At 36.2% G+C, this 22,112-nt stretch overlaps 2 protein-coding genes and 1 pseudogene across 2 annotated transcripts; 1 reads left to right on the top strand and 2 right to left on the bottom strand.

The window, feature by feature from the left end:
* Positions 1 to 4,954: 4,954 nt before the first annotated feature.
* On the top strand, positions 4,955 to 5,887 carry LOC101118518 (olfactory receptor 6C1-like). The gene has a single exon (XM_004006619.3). The coding sequence runs from the start codon at positions 4,955 to 4,957 to the stop codon at positions 5,885 to 5,887; it is 933 nt and encodes a 310-aa protein (XP_004006668.3).
* Positions 5,888 to 11,389: 5,502 nt separating this feature from the next.
* LOC114113784 (olfactory receptor 6C3-like) lies at positions 11,390 to 12,334 on the bottom strand. The gene has a single exon (XM_027965955.1). The coding sequence runs from the start codon at positions 12,332 to 12,334 to the stop codon at positions 11,390 to 11,392; it is 945 nt and encodes a 314-aa protein (XP_027821756.1).
* A 7,790-nt stretch (positions 12,335 to 20,124) lies between these two features.
* Positions 20,125 to 21,061, bottom strand: LOC101112128 (olfactory receptor 6C1-like; annotated as a pseudogene).
* Between the last annotated feature and the right edge of the window lie 1,051 nt (positions 21,062 to 22,112).

Genomic DNA, 22,112 nt, shown 5'->3' with positions numbered 1-22,112 from the left:
CTCCAGGGGATCTTCTAGACCCAAGGATTGATCCCAGGTCTCCCGCATTGCAGGCAGATTTCTTACCATCTAAGCTACCAGGGTCTGTTCTCTTCTATGACAAAATAACCTAGTTTATAAACCTAACACCAAAAAAAAAAAAAATGATTAACAAGTGAGAGGGCAAGAGAGAAAATTGAAAAACTGCACTGTAAATTTGAAGTTGTAAGTTGCCTTGAGGATATATGTATTCACAGCATTACTTATGATTTTTAGAAATCTTAATGTTAAGAAGAGAAAATATAGTATGCATAGAGAATGTTGGAAGCTAATTTATGTTTCCAATTATATTATGGAATTTAGGGAGTGTCTCACCCACTTCTCACAATTTGCATAAAATAAGGATAATAATCTGTTTTTAATATATACATCAATACTGTTGCTTCTTTTAAATTGGAGAATTGAGGGAATGCTAGTGCTCTTTTTGCAAAGAAGTCATCCTTACAATTTACTAAGGAGTGACAGAGGTGTCCTGAAAACCATTTCCGTTATCTTGCTCAAAGCAATATCAAGGTTTTTCCTTTTTTTCCCCTTTTTATTGGAATCTAGTTGTTTTACAATATTATGTTATAAGTAGTATCAATCGTGCATAAACTAGATAACTAATGAAGCAGACTATATAGCACAAAGAACTCTACGCAACAATAGCATGTGGTTTTCTCAATGGCTCAGTGGGTAAAGAATCTGCCTGCAATGCAGGAGACACAGGAGACACAGATTCAATCCCTGGGTCAGGAAGATTGCCTGGAGGAAGAAATGGCAACCCACTCCTGTATTTCTTGCCTGAAAAAATTTCATGGACAGAGGAGCCTGGCAGGCTACAGTCTAAAGGACCACAAAGAGTTGGATGCAACTGAGATGAGCAATAGTGAGCAATGATCAATAGTGTATATGGGCCAATCTCAATCATCCCCCCTTCCTCCAGCAAGCAATAGTTTATTGAATAGGTTAATTTTCACTTTATTTTTATTTATTTATTTATTTATTAATAAAAATTTATTTATTTTAATTGGAGGTTAATTACTTTACAATATTGTATTGGTTTTTCCATACATCAACATGAATCCGCCACAGGTATACACGTGTTCCCCATCCTGAACACCTCTCCCTCCTCCCACTCCATACCATCCCTCTGGGTCGTCTCAGTGCACCAGCCCTAAGCATCCAATATCATGCATCGAACCTGAACTGGCGATTCGTTTCATATATGATATTATAAATGTTTCAATGCCATTCTCCCAAATCATCCCACCCTCTCCCTCTCCCACAGAGTCCAAAAGACTGTTCTGTACACCTGTGTCTCTTTTGCTGTCTCGCATACAGGGTTATAGTTACCATCTTTCTAAATTCCATATATATGCATTAGCATACTGTATTGGTGTTTTTCTTTCTGGCTTACTTCACTCTGTATCGATAAGATATCATTTCAGACTTTCCTTCCTTAGAACTTTTCCACATTTTTCCTGCTATTTCATACACATATTTCCACATATTTCCTGCTATTTTTCATACACAGTGAAGTACTTTTCACTTTAAATGAACCTCAGTCCTGATTCAACAATGAGATATCTAAGACATTAGAATTTTAAAAGAAAGGGACAGAAAGGAATATAAAGCTTGTTATCCTAAATTCCAAGGAAATAAATAGCAGGAAAAATGTGGAAAAGTCCTAAGGAAGGAAAGTCTGAAATGATGTCTTATAGACTCGGATATATTCTTCATTGCTTTACTAAAAACATCCCAGGAATGGCTGACACTTCGCATTCCAGAAACGGTTACTGATCTGAATCATACACGGCTGTTAATTACAGACAATTGTTGTTAATTGAGAACAAGGACTTTTACATTTGCCTTAGAAAGTTGCCATGAATTTGTCTACAGACAATGTAAAGCCTGTCGTTTTTGTAAGTGCTCTTAACATTGTTTTCCTCTGGTCCTTGAGGATTAACAAAAGGATATGTTCATTTTCTCCTAAACATCACATGATTTCCCAGTAGAATTGGCCACCATTCATCTCAGTTGAAATTTTCCCTGAATTGACAGTTGCTATATTTTTCCTATACAGGAAAATGAATGAAAAGAGGGCTCAGGCTTATAAGAGAGATAAACACTGAGAACTTTCACAATATTATGATGCAACCTAGACAGTGTATTAAAAAAAACAGAGACATTGCTTAGCCGACAAAGGTCAATCTAGTCAAAGTTATGGTCTTCCCAGTAGTCATGTGTGGATACAAGAGTTGGACCATAAAGAAAGCTGAGCACTGAAGAATTAATGTTTTGAACTGTGGTGTTGGAAAAGACTCTTGAGAGTCCCTTGGACTGCAAGGAGATCAAACCAATCAATTGCAAAGGAAATCAGCCCTGAATATTAAATGGAAATACTGATGCTGAAACTGAAGCTTCAATACTTTGGACACCTGATGCAAAGAACTGGCAAGTTGGAAAAGACCCTAATGCTGGGAAAGATTGAAGGCAGGAGGAGAAGGGGACAACAAAGAATGATATGGTTGGATGGCATTACTGACTTGATGGACATAGGTTTGGATGAACTCTGGGAGTTGGTGGTGGATAGGAAAGCCTGGAGTGCTGCAGTCCATGGGGTTGCAAAGAGTCAGACAAGACTGAGAGACGAAACTGAGTAATGATGCCATACATACTAAAAAGGGCTTCCCTGGTGGCTCAAATGATAAAGAATCTGCCAACAATGCAGGAGACACTAGTTTGATTCCTTAGTCAAAAAATCCCCTGGAGAAGGGAATGGCTACCAACCCCAGTATTCTTGCCTGGAGAATCCTATGAATATAAGAGCCTGACCTATGGGATATAGTCCATAGGTTTGCAAAGAGCTGGACAACTGAGAGACTAAGCATGCACATACAACGAATCAATAAACCTATATCTTGAAATTAAATATTCTATTGCAGAAAGATCTCTCCTGATACTGGAATGAACTTTACCATTCAATTTGAATTCACAGCATGAGTGATATTGAAAAGAACTGGATCAATTTATTAAGGGAATTCTTAGTTGGTTTTTTTTTTTAAGTAAATGGATTGTTATTATTATTATTGCTAAACAGGAAGACAAAATAGAAGGCTTTCATTGCTATTTAATGAGTTATACCAATATACTGATAGAATAGAGCTTTAACTAAGTGAACATGAATGTATAAAAAACGAAAATATACGTTAGTATACTGTATTGGTATTTTTCTTTCTGGCTTACTTCACTTTTTGTATAATAGGCTCCATTTTCATCCACCTTATTAGAACTGATTCAAATGTATTCTTTTTAATGGCTGAATAATACTCCATTGTGTATATGTGCCACAGCTTTCTTATCTGTTCATCTGCAGATAGACATCTAGGTTGCTTCCATGTCCTGGCTATTATAAACAGCGCTGTGATGAACATTGGGGTACACATGTCTCTTTCAATTCTGGTTTCCTTGGTGTGTATCGAATTTAGAAAGATGGTAACGATAACCCTGTATGCGAAACAGCAAGAGACACAGATGTATAGAACAGTCTTTTGGACTCTGTGGGAGAGGGAGAGGGTGGGATGATTTGGGAGAATGGCATTGAAACATGTATAATATCATATATGAAACAAGTCGCCAGTCCAGGTTCAATGCATGATACTGGATGCATGGGACTGGTGCACTGGGATGACCCAGAGGGATGGTATGGGGAGGGAGGAGGGAGAGGTGTTCAGGACGGGGAACACGTGTATATCTGTGGTAGATTCATGTTGATGTATGGCAAAACCAATACAATATTATAAAGTAATTAACTTCTAATTAAAATAAATAAATTTATATTAAAAAGGGAAAATATAAAAATACAACATAGAATAGAAAGCAGAATACACACACACACATATACAGAATAATAATAACATTTAGACTGGAGAAGTTTTGAAGCAAAAATGTTCTCTGAAAGATATTGTTTTATGTTTGGTATTAGATATTCATACAATTTGGTCTTCTTAGCCAATGACACAGATCCAGTCAATGAAAAATCCACCCTGCCTCCTCTGTACTCTGGACTCTACAGAAGTTCCCTAACTTTTTGTGACCAGGGATCAATATAGTAGGTGACAATTTTTCCATGGACCTGGGTCGGGGGTAGTTACAGAATGGCTCAAGCTCATTATGTGTATTTTGCAGTGTATATCTATTATTATTGCATGCTCGTCATATCAGATCATCAGGCATTAGATTACAGAGTTCAGAAACCCCTGCTCCAATAGTTGAGGAGGTCACAACAATGAGTCCATTAGATGTGATTCAGATAAGGAGTTGGAAGTTAGGAAGGTGAATGTGAGTCAGAGTGAGAACTTAGAAGTCTTTCATATTGTTGAAGATTTAACTCCAGTGACGTTCATTTGGGAGACAGTCCCATTCGGGTGATCTTTTTCCTGACATTTTTGGATTTTCTATATTAACTAGCAAATACTAATACAAGAAATCAGATGAAAGATTAGGAAATAACACAATTTTACTGAGTTTGAAGAAAAGACCAGGAGCTTCCCAACGGGAAATAAATTATTTAGGGAAGGATTTCATAGAGTCAACAAGTGGCATTTCTATTCCAGTATTTCAAACACTTAGAAAAGCCTAGGTTAAAATTCCTACTCCTCTTACTTAGAGTATGTGATTTGGATAAAATGAAAAATATATATTTTTAACCTCATACCAATAAATGAAATAGGGATTTCAAAAGCAATATTGTATGATAAACACACACACTATAATATGGTTTAAAAAAAAAGTCTTAAAAATAAGTTCTCCCAAGTTAAATTAATATGGCATAGCCCTTCCAGAAATAAATTCCAGTTCTATCCATGGATATTTCCCTTTTCTTTGAGCTTCTTTATGTTTTACTCTGAAGGTTATTGAAAAGAAGAAGATAATGAGAAACTACACAGAAATAAGAGAGTTTATCCTCCTGGGACTGTCAGATGACCCACAAGTTCAGGTTGTGATCTTTGTCTTTCTGCTCATCACCTACATGCTCAGCATCACTGGGAACCTGGCCATTATCATCCTGACCCTGCTGGATGCCCACCTCCAGATGTATTTCTTCCTCAGGAGTTTCTCTATATTAGAGGTGTCATTCACAACTGTCACTATACCGAAGTTCCTGACCACCATCATTACAGGAGATAAAACCATCTCTTTTAATGATTGTATGGCTCAGTTATTTTTTTTCATTCTCTTGGGAGTCACTGAGTTTTACCTTCTGGCTGCCATGTCCTATGACCGCTACATTGCCATCTGCAAACCGCTGCACTACATGACCATCATGAATCACAGAGTCTGCACACTGCTTGTCTTGGCTTCTTGGCTGGCTTCATTCTTAATTATATTCCCGTCACTCATGCTGTTCATACAGCTTGATTACTGTAAGTCAAATGCTATCGATCATTTTACTTGTGATTATTTCCCCTTATTACACCTTTCATGTTCAAACACTAAATTACTAGAGATGATGGGCTTTTCCTCTGCTGTGTTTACCCTAATGTTCACTTTGGCATTAATAATTCTGTCCTATACATATATCATTAGAACAATTTTGAGGATCCCTTCTACCACTCAGAGGACAAAGGCCTTTTCCACATGTTCGTCCCACATGATTGTCATCTCCATCTCTTATGGCAGCTGCATTTTCATGTATATGAATCCATCAGCAAAGGACAGGGTGTCTTTGAGCAAGGGAGTTGCTGTGCTAAACACCTCAGTAGCCCCCATGCTGAACCCCTTTATTTATACCCTAAGGAATCTACAAGTCAAGCGAGCCTTCATGGACATGGCCAGGAAGATTCTGCTTTTCTCAAGGAAATGAAAAAATAAAAGTCCTGCTTTATAAATTAGAGTCACAACAAAGAGCAATCAAATAAAAATTAGGGCTTTTCAAAATCTATTAATTTTCACATAATTTTCCTAGAAGTGTTTTTCACTGCTCATACTTTTATTGCCAGCATCTTACCAAAGATAGTATATACATTCCCATTCTAATTCCCATCATTCTCTCCTGTATTTCCCTTCCTTTGGGCTTATCATTCCACTCTGCAGCCTTGGACTGACTTAATTTCCCTTTTTGAAATGTTTTTTGAGTCCTTGTTTTCACAATATTTCTTAGAAAATTAAGAGCAGACAGAAAGAGGCAGAGCAGTAGCACGTGAGAGAAACCTGTATTTTGATTTCACCAGGAAACATTCTTTCTAGAAATTTAGGAAATATTAAATCATTTTAAGCACTATTTTTTCAGTTTTTTTGAATTGGAAGATAATTGTTTAACAATGTTGTCTTGGTTTCTGCCATACATTAACATGACTCAGTCATAAGTATCCATATGTCTCCTCCTTCTTGACTTCACTCCCGCCTCCTACACCAGCCCCTCTACATTGTCACAAAGCCCTGGGTTAAGTTCCCTGTGTTATACAGCAACCCCTCATTGCTCCCTATTTTACATATTTAATGTATAAGTTTCAATGCTATTCTCTCAATTCATCCCACCTTTTCCCAACCCACACTGCCACTATGCTCACAAGTCTGTTCTCTATGTCTGTGTCTCTATTGCTGCCCTGGAAATAGGTTCAAAGTACCATTTTTCTAGATTCCATATTGAACATTGACATTTTAGCATCAGCAAACTAAAATGGACGGGAATGGGTGAATTTAACTCAGATGACCATATCTACTACTGTGGACAAGAATCCCTTAAAAGAGATGAAGTAGCCCTCATAGTCAACAAAAAAGAGTCCAAAATGCAGTACTTGGATGCAGTCTCAAAAACGACAGAATGATCTCTGTTCCTTACCCAAGACAAGCCATTCAATATCAGAGTAATTCATGTCTATGCCCCAACCAGTAATGCTGAAAAAGCTGAAGTTGAACAGTTCTATAACTTCTAGAACTAACATCCAAAAAAGACATCCTTTTCATCATAGGGGACTGGAATGGAAAAGTAGAAAGTCACGAAATACCTGGAGTAATAGGCAAATTTGGCCTTAGAGTACAGAATGGTACAGGGCAAAGGCTAATAGAGTTTTGCAAAGAAAAAACACTGGTCATAGCAAACACCCTATTCCAAAAACACAAGAGAAGACTCTATACATAGACATAAGCAGATGGTCAATACTGAAATCAGATTGATTATATTCTATGCAGCCAAAAATGGAGAAGTTCTATACAGTCAGCAAAACAAAGCCAGGAGCTGACTGTACCTATGATCATGAACTCCTTATTGCCAAATTCAGACTTAAATTGAAGAAGTTAGGGAAAATCACTAGACCATTCAGATATGACCAAAATAAATCCCTTGCAACTATACAGTGGACGTGACAAATAGATTCAAAGGATTAGATCTGATAGATGGAATGACTGAAGAACAATGGACAGAGGCTCATGACATTTTACAAGAGGCAGTGATCAAGACCATCTCCAAGAAAAAGAAATGCAAAAAGGCAAAATGGTTGTCTGAGGAGGCCTTACAAATAGCTGAGAAAAGTAGAGAAGCAAAATGCAAAGGAAAGAAGGAAAGATATACCCATTTTAATGAAAGAAAAGAAAGCCTCCCTCAGTGATCAATGCAAAGAAATAGAGGGAAACACTAGAATGGGAAAGACTAGAGATCTCTTCAAGAAAATTAGAGATAACAAGGGAACATCTCATGCAAAGATGGGCTCGATAAATGACAGAAATGTTATAGACCTAACAGAAGCAGAAGATATTAAGAAGAGGTGGCAAGAATACATGGAAGAACTGTACAAAAAAGAGCTGTTTGACCCAGATAATCATGACCGTGTGATCACTCACCTAGAGCCAGATATCCTGGCAAGAGAAGTCAAGTGGGCCTTAGGAAGCATCACTATGAACAAAGCTAGTGGAGGTGATGGGATTCCAGTTGAGCTCTTTCAAATCCTAAAAGATAATGCTGTGAAAGTGCTCCACTCAATATGCTGGCAAATTTGGAAAACTCAGCAGTGGCCACAGGACTGGAAATGATCAGTTTTCATTCCAATCTCAAAAAAAGGCAATGCCAAAGAATGCTCCAACTACCACACAACTGCACTCATCTCACATGCTAGCAAAGTAATGCTCAAAATCCTCCTAGCCAAGCTTCAGCAGTACATGAACTGTGAAATTCCAGATGTTCAAGGTGGATTTAGAGAAGGCAGAGGAACAAGAGATCAAATTGCCAACATCTGCTTGATCATTGAAAAAGCAAGAGAGTTCCAGAAAAACATCCATTTCTGCTTTATTGACTATGCCAAAGCTTTTGACTGTGTGGATCACAGCAAACTGTGGAAATTTCTTAAAGAAATGGGAATGCAAGATCACCTGACTTGCCTCTTGAGAAATTTGTATGCAGGTCAGGAAGCAACAGTTAGAACCAGACATGGAATAGCAGACTGCTTCCAAATAGGGAAAGAAGTACGTCAAATATGTGTATTGTCACTCTGCTTATTTAACTTATATGCAGAGTACATCATGAGAAACTCTGGGCTAGATAAAATACAAGCTGAAATCAAGATTGCCAGGAGATATATCAATAAGCTCAGATATGCAGATGACACCACCCTTATGGCAGAAAGCAAAGAGAAACTGAAGAGCCTCTTGATGAAAATGAAAGAGGAGAGTGAAAAAGTTGGCTTAAATTTCAACATTCAGAAAACAAAGATCATGGCATCCAGTCCCATCACTTCATGGCAAATAGATGGGGAAACAATGGAAACAGTGATGGACTTCATTTTGAAGGGCTCCAAAATCACTGCAGATGATCACCGCAACCATGAAATTAAAAGACACTTACTCCTTGGAAGAAAAGTTATGACCAAACTACACAGTATATTAAAAAGCAGAGACATTACTTTGCCAACAAAGATCTATTTAGTCAAAGCTATGGTTTTTCCAGTAGTCATGTATGGATATGAGAGTTGGAGTATAAAGAAAGCTGAGTGCCAAAAAATTGATGCCTTTGAACTGTGGTGTTGGAGAAGACTCTTGAGAGTCCCTTGGACTACAAGGAGATCCAACCAGCCCATCCTAAAGGAAATCAATCTTAAATATTCATTGGAAGAACTGATGCTGATGCTGAAACTCCAATACTTTGGCCATCTGATACGAAGAACCCTCATGCTGGGAAAGGACCCATATGAAAAGACCCTCATGCTGGAAAAGATTGAAGGCAGGAGGAGAAGCAGATGACTGAGAATGTGATGATTGGATGGCATCACCGACTCAGTGTTCATTGAGTTGGTGATGGGCAGGGAGGTCTGGCATGGTGCAGTCCATGGGGTCCCAAAGTGTTAGACATGACTGAGTGTTTGAACTGAACTGATATGTATGCATTAATATACAACATTTGTTGTTCTCTTTCTGACTTACTTCACTCTGTATAACAGGCTCTAGATTCATGTACCTCACTACAACTGACTTGAATTTGTTCCTTTATGTGGATGCTTGGTTTATGAACCAGTTTATAACCCAGTGTATGGTTGTGTATGTGTGCTCTGTAGGGGCCAGGTCTTTGTGACCCTATGACAACCTTCTCTGTGCATGTGCTTAACACAACTTCTTTATCCACTCATCTGTCAAGGGACATCAAGATTGCTTCCATGTCCTGGATATTGTGAATTTTGCTGCAATGAAGGTTAGGGCACATGCGTTTTTTAGAACTGTGATTTTGACACTGATTCTTCCAATCCAAGAATTGGTATATTTCTTCATGTATTTGTCATCTTTGATTTCTTTCATCAGTGTCTTATTGTTTCCTCTACACAGCTCTTTTGTACATTTATTCCTAGATTTTTGTTGTTGTTGTTGTTGTTGCCTTGGTGAATGTGATTGATTCCTTAATTTCTCTTTTGGATTTTTGGTGCTAGTGTATAGGAATTCAAGGGATTTCTGTATATTGATTTTGTATCCTGAAACCTTACTAAACTCACTGATTAACTCTAGTCATTTTCTGATAGTATTTTTAGAGTTTTCTTTGTATAGTATCATGCTGTCTCCAGTGAAAGTTTTACTTCTTTTCCAATCTGGATCCCTTTTCTTTCTTATCCTTCTCTGTTGCCAATTAAATTTAATTCCAGTTTTTACCTTTTCATCAGGCTATGAAATAATAATCATATAAAACATTTCCAAATGAAAAACAATGTAAACATTTCTTCAAGAGAAAAACAATTACAGTTACCTCAGAAAGTTTTTTAAGAAAAGCTATGATGAACCTAGATAGCATATTAAAAAGCAGAGACATCACTTTGCAAACAAAGATCCATATAGTGAAAGCTATTGTTCCCAGTAGTTATGTATGAGTGTGAGAGTTGGACCATAAAGAAGGTTGAGCACCCAAGAATTGATGCTTTCAGACTCTGCTGCTAGAGAAGACTCTGGAGTGTCCTTTGGACTGCAAGATGAAACCAGTCAATCCTACAGGAAATCAATTCTGAATATTCATTGGAAGGACTGATGCTGAAGTTCAAGCTCCAAAACTTTGGCCACCTGATTCAAAGAGCCAACTCACTGGAAAAGACCATCATGTTGGGAAAAATTGAGGGCAGGAGGAGAAGGGGGCAACAGAGGATGAGATGGCTGGATGGCATTACTAGATCATAGAAATGAGTTTGAGCAAACTCAGGGAGCTAGTGAAGGTCAGGGACACCTGGTGTGCTGCAGTCCATGGAAACAGAGTCAGACATGAATGAGTGACTGAACAATGACATAAAGTTGTTGGAAAGATTCAATGAGCCAATATAAAGAGAATAATTAGAATAGGTCTGTAATATAGTAATTGCTGACAAAAAATAATCTCAACATTGCTCTTCTCTTTCTCCTCATTATCATAAAAGTATTATTAATAGTAAAAAGAGTTCAATATACTTGAATTTCTAATCTTTAAAAATATTTGAAGAGATATTTATATTGTATTTCCAGCACTCTTGATTGCCATTGTTTGATTTCCTGAAAATTCCAAATAGAATAAAATTTCCTAATAATGTCATTTCTATTACCTGGTAAAATGAAAATTTCAGAAGTCCACATCAACTCTCACACTCTTTTCATCAAACTAAATTGCCTGTGTATCTTCAAAAATAAAGTTTCTCCTCAAAATTGTAACATTTACCTATGTTTTTTACTTCATTCAAGTATATTATAATAAAAAAGATTACAGAAAATTCTGAAACAATAGTCAGCTTTAACCAGTTTATTGGGTTGAGTGTGGGGAAATTTGAATATGGAAATAAATGAAAAGGAATCATACAACTGTCCTGAAAGAGTTTTTGACAGATTATGAGTAATAGAAAGTATTAATGAGAACTTCATTATTCTAATGATACAATCACTTGCATTTACTGGAGAAAAATATCATCTTTTGGATGGTCTCCTTGAAGGCTTGCTTCACTTGCTGGTTTCTCAATGAATATATAAATGGATTCATCATAGGAGGAATAGAAGTATTCATAATAGCGATTCCTTTGTTCAAGGATACCTTTTCTTTTGCTGAAGGGTTGGCATACATGAATATGCAGCTTCCATAAGAGATGGAAATGACAATCATGTGAGAGGAGCATGTAGAAAATGCCTTTTTTCTCTGACTGGCAGAAGGCAGTCTCAGAATTGTCTTGATGATGAACATGTAGGATAGAATTATTAATGCCAAAGTAAAAAGTAGAATCACTATCGCAGAGTAAAAACCAATCACTTCAAGGAGCCACGTGTCTGAGCAGGATAGTTGCAAGAGAGGAAAATAGTCACAAGTAAAGTGATCTATGATATTAGAACCACAGTAATCTAACTGGAGAAAAAGAATAACAGGTGGGAAGATGTTTAAGAACCCTGCCAGCCAAGCACAAAAGACAAGCAATACGCAGACTCTATTGTTCATGATGGTTGTGTAATGCAGGGGTTTGCAGATAGCTACATAGCGATCATAGGACATGGCAGTTAGAAGATAAAATTCAGTGATACCCAAGAAAATGAAGAAAAACAGCTGAGCTGTACAATCATTGTATGAAATCGTTTTGTCCCTGGTGATAATTGTGCCCAGAAATCTAGGAATACAGACAGTTGTAAAGGAAATTTCTAATATAGAGAAGTTCCTGAGGAAAAAATACATAGGTGTCTGTAGATGGGAGTCCACCAAGGTGAGAATGATGATGGTCAAATTTCCAGTGACACTTAATATATATGTGATGATTAAAAAGAAAAAAGTCACAATCTGAAGCTCTGGGTCATCTGATAGCCCCAGAAGAATGAATTCTGTGGGTCTTGTGTGGTTTTTCATTGCTGATCCTTTCCCCCCCATTCAAACAGAAAATGAATGTGTCTCCTATAAGAAATAAAAGATCAAAATACATTTGAGGATAGAATACAAAGCTTTTAAAGTATTCTTCATGATGATAATGAATGAAATTTAAAAACATGTTCACCTACAGAACTCTCTCCACTTTCCATTCAACTTTTCATTCTAGTAAGGAATATTAACTGAATCTCAATATTATTTTTTCTTCAAAAATACATTAATATAGACTATGGATAAAATAAAACTCATATGATAACACTTATATAAGGCTTTTTTTCTCTAATAATTTTTAGTTGTTTTCAAGTTATTCTTTAAAATATTTAGTTTCCTTTGTAAAACATACAAAAATATTTTAATGATTCTTCTGCTTTCCTCAGTATTATAAAAACAAGTATAGTTTGCATTTTAATCTAAATAGAGAGTTTGAAAGTGTACACAGTTTATGTATGCCTACTTCCACATTTTATACTTCGCATAACTGAGGCCCACTTTGTTTAGGTGACTTTCACTAGTTTAAGGGACTAGTCAACATAGTAAAACTGTGGAAAATTCTTTAAAAGATGAGAATACCAGGCAATCTAACCTGCCTCCTGAGAAACGTATATGCAGGACAAGAAGCAACAGTAAGGACTAGACATGGAACAATGGACTGTTTCAAAACTGGGAAAGGAGTACTTCAAGGCTGTATATCATCACATGCTGGTTAGTGTGTGTGTGTTTTAGTCACTCAGCCGTGTCTGACTCTGCAACCACATGGATTGTAGCCCACCAGGCTCCTCTGTCCATGGGATTTTCCAGGCAAGAATACTGGAGTGGGTTGTCATTTTCTTCTCCAGAGGATCCAGAGGATCTTCCCAACCCAGGGATCAAACCTGCATCTCCAGCATTGCAGACAGATTACCATCTGAGCCAGCAGGGAAGATTATCACCCTGCTTATTTAACTTATATGCAGAATGCGTCATGCAAAATGCCAGGCTGGGTGAATCACAGGCTGGAATAAAGATTGCTGGGAGAAATATCAATTGCCTCCGCTATGCAGATAATACCATATTAATGGCATAAAGTGAAGAGGAATAAATAGTCTCTTGATGAAGGTGAAAGAGGGCAGTGAAAAACCTGGCTTAAAACTCAACATTCAAAAAACTAAGATCATGGCATCTGGTCCCATCACTTCATGGCAAGCAGAAGGGTGGACAATAGAAACAGTGGCAGGTTTTATTTTCTTGGTTCTAAAATCACTGCAGATGGTAACTGCAGCCACAAAAACATCACTTTGCAGGCAAAGGTCCAGGCAGTCAAAGCTGTGGTTTTCAAGTAGTCATGTACGGATGTGAGAGTTGGACCATAAAGAAGGCTTGGAGCCAAAGAATCAATTTCTTTGAACTGTGGTGCTAGAGAAGACTCTTGAGTCCTAGATAGCAAGGAGATGAAATCAGTCAATCCTAAAGGAAATCAACCCTGAATATTCACTGGAAAGACTGATGATGAAACTGAAGCTCCAATAATCTGGCCACCTGATGGGAAGAGCTGACTCACTTTAAAAGACCCTGATGCAGGGAAAGATTGAGGGCTGAGGAGAAGGCAAAAACAGAAGATGAGATACCTTCATAGCATCATCGACTCAGTGGACATGAGTTTGAGCAAACTCCGGGAGACATTGAAGAACAGCGAACACTGGCATGCTGCAGTTCATTGGTCACAAAGAGTCAGACATGACTAACCACCTGAGCAACAACCACACAACATAGTAATATCTCACTTTAAAGTATGGCTGTTTACCCATGGGGAGATTTTGTTGGCACTCTCTCCCAAATTACCTTTTTAAGTCTTCGGTTGATGCAATCCCTTCTTCCTTTCCTTATAAAAGACTAAAAGCACAAGAAAGGGTAACTTCTGCTACTAAAAGAAATAATTGCCTAGACATAGTTTAGTTCATACAATGCACACTTGTTTTCTTTTGTTTTATAATTTTACTTTATTAAAAGAATAAGTAGATGGTGAAAACCTTTACTGGGAAGCAGATATTCCTTTTAATAGGGGATGTCATTTCTATAGTTTTATTCCTATAAGAGAAAACCATTCAACTTAAGAAAAACTAATGAACAACTCAAGACTTACTGCTATGCTGCTTCTTTAGGACTGCATGAATAGTTTTCTTGTTAGTAAACCACCATTTCTCTTTAATAACAAAAATTTCCTAAATTCACAACCGCATATGCAAATAATACTTTAAAACACATAATTGAGATGTAATAATATGCATTAACCTAAATAATAACAAATTTTACTTACTTCCTGGTTTTTCTTGATTTAGTCTCAAATTTTATGGTCTGATCACTTCAATGATTATATAATTTCAGAGTTGATGAAGTGAGTTAGCAATTTATTTGGTTTCTATAGAACTCTGAAAACAAATATGGTGAATTAACTCTGCAGTGGCTCTCAAAGATTATATTCTCACTGTGGTTCAACTGGTAATATTTGACTACAACAGCCTTCATTCCTGATACTGCAAAATTTGGGGCACATTTCACTATACTGCAACTCATAATTGCTATTTGTCTCTTATACAAGCTCTGTGTAAAAATTCAGTTGCACTGGCTGGGTTAATAAAACACTTCTTATATTTGCCCCTTTTCATATAATTAAAATACTATTTATTAAAAAATTTCTTTGTATTAATGCACAGATTTTAAATGATTATTTCCTAATTCTGTGATTATATATCCATGCAATTTGAATAATATTTTTCTTAGGCTTCAGAGACTATTATATTTTCCTACAAATGCTGCTTTGAGAAAAAGAGATTAGAAATTTCTTCTCCATGTAAGTCATACATATAGAATTGGATTTATCTTGTCTTTCCTGTTTTCTCAGGGGATTGTGTTAAATAAACAGAGGGCTGATGAGGCATTATTAAAAGACACAGGTGAATCAGTTTTGTAAGTATGAATAAGAAAATGTTTGGGCTTCCCTGGTGGTTCAGTGGTAAAGAATCCACTTGCCAATGCTGGAGACACGGGTTCGATCTCTGATGTGGGAGGGTCCCACATGCCACGGAGCAACTAAGACAGTATGCCACAAATATTGAGCCTGTGCTCTAGAGCCTGGAAACCACAATTACTTAGTACATATGCTGCAACTACTGAAATCCCTGCCACCTACAGCCTGTGCTCCACATGAGGAGAAGCCACAGCAATGAGAACCTCACAAAACATAAGTAGAAGTAGCTCCCCCACCCCGTCTCAACTAGAGAAAGCTGGTGCAGCCAAAAATTAATGAATAAGTAAAATTATTCTAAAAAAGAAAATGTCAAAAACCAAAATGACTGAGGTAAATGAGGCAACTTCATAAACAGCACATGATATTGAGTCTACAAAATTTTGATTTAGATTTGACTCTGTATTGTTGTATTTAAAGAGTCCACACTTTTTCCCCAGAAAGTCTGGACTTTTCCTCAGGACAGTTACTGTGATTATTTTCCTTGAATTTTGACTTTGCATCATAGAAATTGGCAAACATGACAAAACAGTCCCTCACCTTCACCCCTGAGAGACAGTTGTTAAACATTTACTATTCTCTCATTTAGAACATCTGTCAGTCATGTGGTGGATACGCAATACATATTTCTGAGTGAATAAATACATTGAAATAATTTTGGCATATAATCAATCTCCAGTACTAATAATATCTTAAAAACTGATTGTTAAAGAATTTGAGAAACAAAATATGAAAAGAATCACTATTCAGATTAAAAAAATGTTGATTGCTCAGTTGTGTCCTACTCATTGCGACCCCATGGACTGTGGCCCACCAGGCTCTTCTGTCCATGGAATTATCAAGGCAAGAATCCTGGAGTGGGTTGCCAGCCCCTTCAAATATAAAGGCAAATCTCTCACCGTGGCAGATTTCAAGCTACAGTGCACAGCTGAGTCCTATGATGTGGTCCAGACAGGCTCCAGCACACCACTGTTGGGAGTGAACCAGTTCATCTACAAAGTGGACAAATATCCCTGCTTTCATGGAGTGAGGGATGTGAGAGAATGTAGACAGCAAGCATGAATGCAGTTAACTAGTAAACTATGTAGTATTTCATATGCTAATTATTTTGAAATAGAAGAGAAAACTGAAATGCCTTGGAAGTGGGGGGCTAGTATAATTTTAAATAGTGTCAATGGGGTAGATTTTATTGAGGTGATATTTGGACAGAGATCTGAAGGAGGGATGGGTGCTAACCATCTGATTATCTGGGAGAAGAGACTTTCCATTTTAAGAAGCATGCAGTGTAAATACAGTAAGGTCCTAGAAGGAAAATCACGTTACTTGAAAAGAATGATTTGGGTTGTTTATTTTGTTTTCTCCTTTCTGATATTTTTTCAATTTTTGCGGAACTAGTTTCCTGGATAGAATCTCCAGGGAAGTGTTGAATAAAAACAGTTATAGTGGTCCTTCACATCTTATAACTGATTTTACCAAGACTACAGCTACTATTTAAACCATTAAAAATGTTGTTTGCTGTAAACTTTAAATTTTGAATATTTTCAAGTATACACTAGGATAGAGAACTAACTGGAGAAATAGTTTCAAGTACAGATCAAGCAGATTCAATAAATATGAAGGCTATTTTATATTGCTTTACCTGTTTTTTGAAAAGCTTTTAAATATTTTGTTGTATTTCAAATCAGAACTAATACAGCATACTTTTTCTTTTCTGTATATTTTCAGGATGAATCCCTAAAATATATATATATAACCCTGATGCAATTTCCAAGCTAGCTAAATTAGCAAAATGTCTTTGGTATTGTCTTGTGCTATTTCATGCTCACTTGCTCAGTTGTGTTTGACTCTTTGAGACCCCATGGACTCTAGCCCACCAGGCTCCTCTGTTCATGGGATTTCCCAGGCAAGAACATTGGAGGAGGTTGCTGTTTCCTCTTTGAGGGGATCTTCCTGACCCAGAGACTGAACCCATGTCTCCTGAGTCTTCTGCATTGGCAGGAGGATTCTTTACCACTGAGCCACTGGGAACATACACCTAGATACCCAGATGTCTCAAAACATCATTTTTTGTTGACTTGTTTAAATTGGAGCCAGACAAGGAGCATGTAGCATATCTAGTTGTGATGATTTATTTAGTCAGGTTACTTATGCTACTGAAATAATGTTCTATTCTGTTTTACTAAGAGACTTTAAAAAGTCATAAATAGACATTGAATTTTATCAGAGGATATGCGATTTTCTTTTTCAATTTTTGTTTTCATTTTTAGTCTTTTAATGCAGCAAATTTCACAAATTTTCTAAAGATAAATTTTCTTTGAGATAAGACCACATGTAAAATGAAATACTAATTTGATAGTTTATTTTAGTGCATTATCTCCTTATCTATGAGTCAAATTGCTGGTGACTTTATTTCCCACTTAATCTTTTGATATCATGAACATTATAAATGTCCAAAAATGAATATGAAATGTTTGCCTCATCTTTTTTCTGAAAATACTTTATAAGATTGTGCTCATTTACCTTCTTAACAATAAATAAAAAATAAATAATTTTGCTGTTAAATTTAAAATGCTTGTATCTTTATTGAATTTTCAAATTTTAGTCAAATTACTTTATATTAAATAAGAAATAATATAGTAGCCAATGTTTATGGAAAAGTCTAAAACAGAGGTGTGCAAACTGTGGTCCATGGGCAACAGTTGGTCCACCCCCTCTTTGTGCTAAAAGTTTAATTGGACACACCTGAGCACTTTCATTCGCACATTGTTTATGGCTTCACTTGCATTACAGAGGGGAAAAGTTGAGTAATTTCATCAGGGATGCTATGGTCTGCAAATTCCAAATTATTGATATAGTGTCCTTTAGACACAAATTCTGTTGACTTCTGATACTGATTATTAAAATGCTTATACTGATTGAAATCTTAATAATAACCACTAAAGAGTTTGTGTAGAATTATATAAACAGTCACATTATCTGATGTAAGCATAAACTCCTTCATATCTTTTGTAATAATTTTACAGTTCTTTTAATTCTTGGAAATACAACTAGCTAATTTATGATATATTTTTATTCAGATATAAAGAAGCCACATCACCAACCAATTCTAAGCTTCAGTATTTTCAAATATTTCCAATTAACTGTAGAAATTATTGTTTCAACAAGAAGGTAGGAAATAGTAGCTCCATGAGTCTTTCCAAACTGGAAAACTCTTTAGTACTGTTTAAAGTTGTTTTCTTTTTCAGCAAAGTATGGCTCTAAATCTCTCAAATGAGTACAGTATCTGCATATCAGGAAGAATTTGACTCAATGAATTACAATTACAGTCTTTCTAGAAAAAATGGTTAGAAAATATAAGATGAGTTTGTGTAACATTCATATTATTTGAAATTTTGGCTTCATAGAAAAGCAAAAAAAAAAAAAAAAATTACTTTAGTGCCAGAGACCAAGATCTTGGATAATCATCTTCTAAATTTGAATCAATACATTTTCAAATGCAATGGTACATTATATTGCTTAAAACAGACTAAACATACAAATTTTTAACAAAATACAAGCTAAAATTTATATACAGTAAAATTTTGCCTATGTTAGCATTTTTATCCCTATTAATTCTTTATCATTTAATTAGGTAATTGAATGAATTATATGTGTACAGTATTAACTCAAAATAACCATTAATATGAGACAGTTGTAAAAAGTGTCAGCTATTGATTATTAAAAAAAACCAGCTTGACATCAAGCATTAATTTAAATATACAACTGACTGTAGCAAATGTAGTCATATATAGTTTCCAATAGTATCTAATTCTTCAGAGTTTTATTAGAAATTGTTATGTTATATGTGTTAGAATTCCCAAAAAGAGGGACAATTTCACAGTTTTGTTGAAAGTATATATTCATAATTGTTCTCAAATTGATAAATTATATGGCAGAGAAGATTTTAAGATGGGTTATGAGAAAAGTTTTTTGATTGCTCAAGAAACCATAATTTCATTAATTTTTTAGTTGTGCTGTTTTTTATGCAGTTACTAAGTAGGCCATAGTATGGAGAGAATAATATATGTAATACTCTAATAAGATGGTCAGATTATGTTCACGGTCTTTATAGTAAATTAAAAATAGTGTTTAGCATGATTTGTTGTTTCCTGAATTTCTAGAAAGACAGAAATCATGAAACACAGGTCTCTCTCACACATTCTTGTTCTGCTTCTTTCTGTCTGAATTTAATTTCCCAAGAAATATTGTGGAAGAAATGGGATTTTAAAAGTCTCAAAGAAGGAAATGGCAGTTTCATAGTTACGGAGTGGAATACACATGTGCAGCTGCACAATCATGCTTGGTCTTTGCAACAGCATGGACCATAGCCCATCAGGATCCTCTGTTCATAGAATTTTCCAGGCAAGAATACTGGAGTGTGCTGCCATTTCCTACTCCATAGGATCTTCCCCACCCAAGGATTGAAGCTGTGTCTCTTGTGTCTCCTGTATTGGCAGGTGGATTCTTTACCCCTGGTGCCAACTGGGAAGCACAGAATGAAAAGCTGAGCCCAAAAGTAGGGAAGTGTATGAGAGAAGGATGGGAATATGAATAGAAAAAAAATGTATACAGTATGCTTGCAAAGCTGCTGTCAATGAAAATATGAGTAATGAAAAATAACTTCATGGAGACAATATGACTATTAATAGATTTTGAAAAGCTCTGAGTTTTATTTAATTGCATTTCATTATGCCTCTAATTTATGCCTCTAATAAATAAGACTTTTATTTTTTCATTTCCATGAGAAAAGTACATTCTTCCTTGCCATATCCATGAAGGCTTGCTTAACTTGCTAATTCCTTAAGGTATGGATAAATGGGTTTAGCATGGGGGCTACAGAGGTATTTAGCACAGCTACTCCCTCACTCAAAGAGACCCTGTCCTTTGCTGATGGATTCATGTACATGAAAATGCAGCTTCCAAAAGAGATAGAGATGGCAATCATGTGGGAAGAACACGTGGAAAGGCCTTTGTCCTCTGAGTAGTAGAAGGGATCCTCAAAATTGTTCTGATGATATATGTAGAGGACAGAATTATTAATGCCAAAGTGAATATCAGAGTAAACACAGCACAAGAAAATACCATTATCTCTAGGAATTTGGTGTCTAAACAAGAAAGTTGTAAAAGGGGGGCAAATTACAAGTATGATTTCAATAACATTGGACCTGCAATAATCAAGCTGTAGGGAGAAGATGAGTAGTGGAAATGTGATCAAGAATGAAGCCAGTCAAGAAGCCAAGACAAGCAGTGTGCAGACTCTATGATTCATGATGGCCATGTAATGCAGCAGTTTTCAAATGGCTATATAACGGTCATAGGACATGGCAGCCAGAAGATAAAACTCAGTGACTCCAAAGAGAATGAAAAAATAAAAATAACTGAGCCATGCAATCATTAAGAGAAATGGTTTTATCTCCTATAATAATGGTAGCCAGATCTGGATATAGTGACAGTTGTGAATGACACCTCTAATATGGAGAAATTCTGAGGAAAAAACACATGAGGGTTTGGAGGTGGGGATCCAGCAGGGTCAGGATGATAATGGTCAAGTTCCCAGTGATGCTGAGCATATAGATGATGAGCAGAAAGACAAAGATCACAACCTGAACTTGTGGGTCATCTGACAGTCCCAGGAGGATAAACTCTCTTATTTCTGTGTAGTTTCTCATTTTTTTTTTCTTCTTCTGAGTAACTTTCAGGAGAAAACAGAAACAGAAGAGCTGAAATAAAAGAGAATTATTCATAGACTAACTGGAATTTATTAGAGAGTGTTATGCCATACTGATCTAACTTGGGAGATCTTTGAAACAACAATAAAATATAACTCTCTTTAAAAGCTCTACTACAAAACCACAGTCATCAAGACAGTATGGTACTGGCACAAAGACAGAAATATAGATCAATGGAACAAAATAGAAAGCCCAGAGATAAATCCACGCACCTATGGACACCTTGTCTTTGACAAAGGAGGCAAGAATATGCAATGGATTAAAGACAATCTGTTTAACAAGCGGTGCTTGGAAAACTGGTCAACCACTTGTAAAAGAATGAAACTAGAACATTTTCTAACACCATACACAAAAATAAACTCAAAATGGATTAAAGATCTAAATGTAAGGCCAGAAACTATAAAACTCCTAGAGGAGAATGTAGGCAAAACACTCTCTAACATACATCATAGCAGGATCCTCTTTGATCCCCCCTCCCAGAATATTGGAAATAAAAGCAAAAATAAACAAATGGGATCTAATTAAACTTAAAAGTTTCTGCACAACAAAGGAAACTAAAAGCAAGTTGAAAAGACAGCTTTCAGAATGGAGAAAATAATAGCAAATAAAGCAACTGACAAACAACTAATGTCAAAAATATACAAGCAACTCGTGCAGCTCAATTCCAGAAAATAAACGACCCAATCAAAAAATGGGCCAAAGAACTAAATAGACATTTCTCCAAAGAAGACATACAGATGGCTAACAAACACATGAAAAGATGCTCAATATCACTCATTATCAGAGAAATGCAAATCAAAACTACAATGAGGTACCATTTCATACCAGTCAGAATAGCTGCAATCCAAAATCTACAAGCAATAAATGCTGGAGAGGGTGTGGAGAAAAGGGAACCCTCTTACACTGTTGGTGGGAATGCAAACTACTACAGCCACTATGGAGAACAGTGTGGAGATTCCTTAAAAAACTGGAAATAGAACTGCCTTATGAC

This window comes from Ovis aries, chromosome 3 (assembly GCF_016772045.2).
Source record: "Ovis aries strain OAR_USU_Benz2616 breed Rambouillet chromosome 3, ARS-UI_Ramb_v3.0, whole genome shotgun sequence".
Taxonomy (NCBI): domain Eukaryota; kingdom Metazoa; phylum Chordata; class Mammalia; order Artiodactyla; family Bovidae; genus Ovis; species Ovis aries.
This window is presented reverse-complemented; position numbering and strand designations above follow the sequence as displayed.

Coding starts and splice junctions, on each gene's coding strand:
- LOC114113784 (XM_027965955.1), bottom strand. CDS start 12,334: ATGAAAAACCACACAAGACCCACAGAATTCATTCTTCTGGGGCTATCA.
- LOC101118518 (XM_004006619.3), top strand. CDS start 4,955: ATGAGAAACTACACAGAAATAAGAGAGTTTATCCTCCTGGGACTGTCA.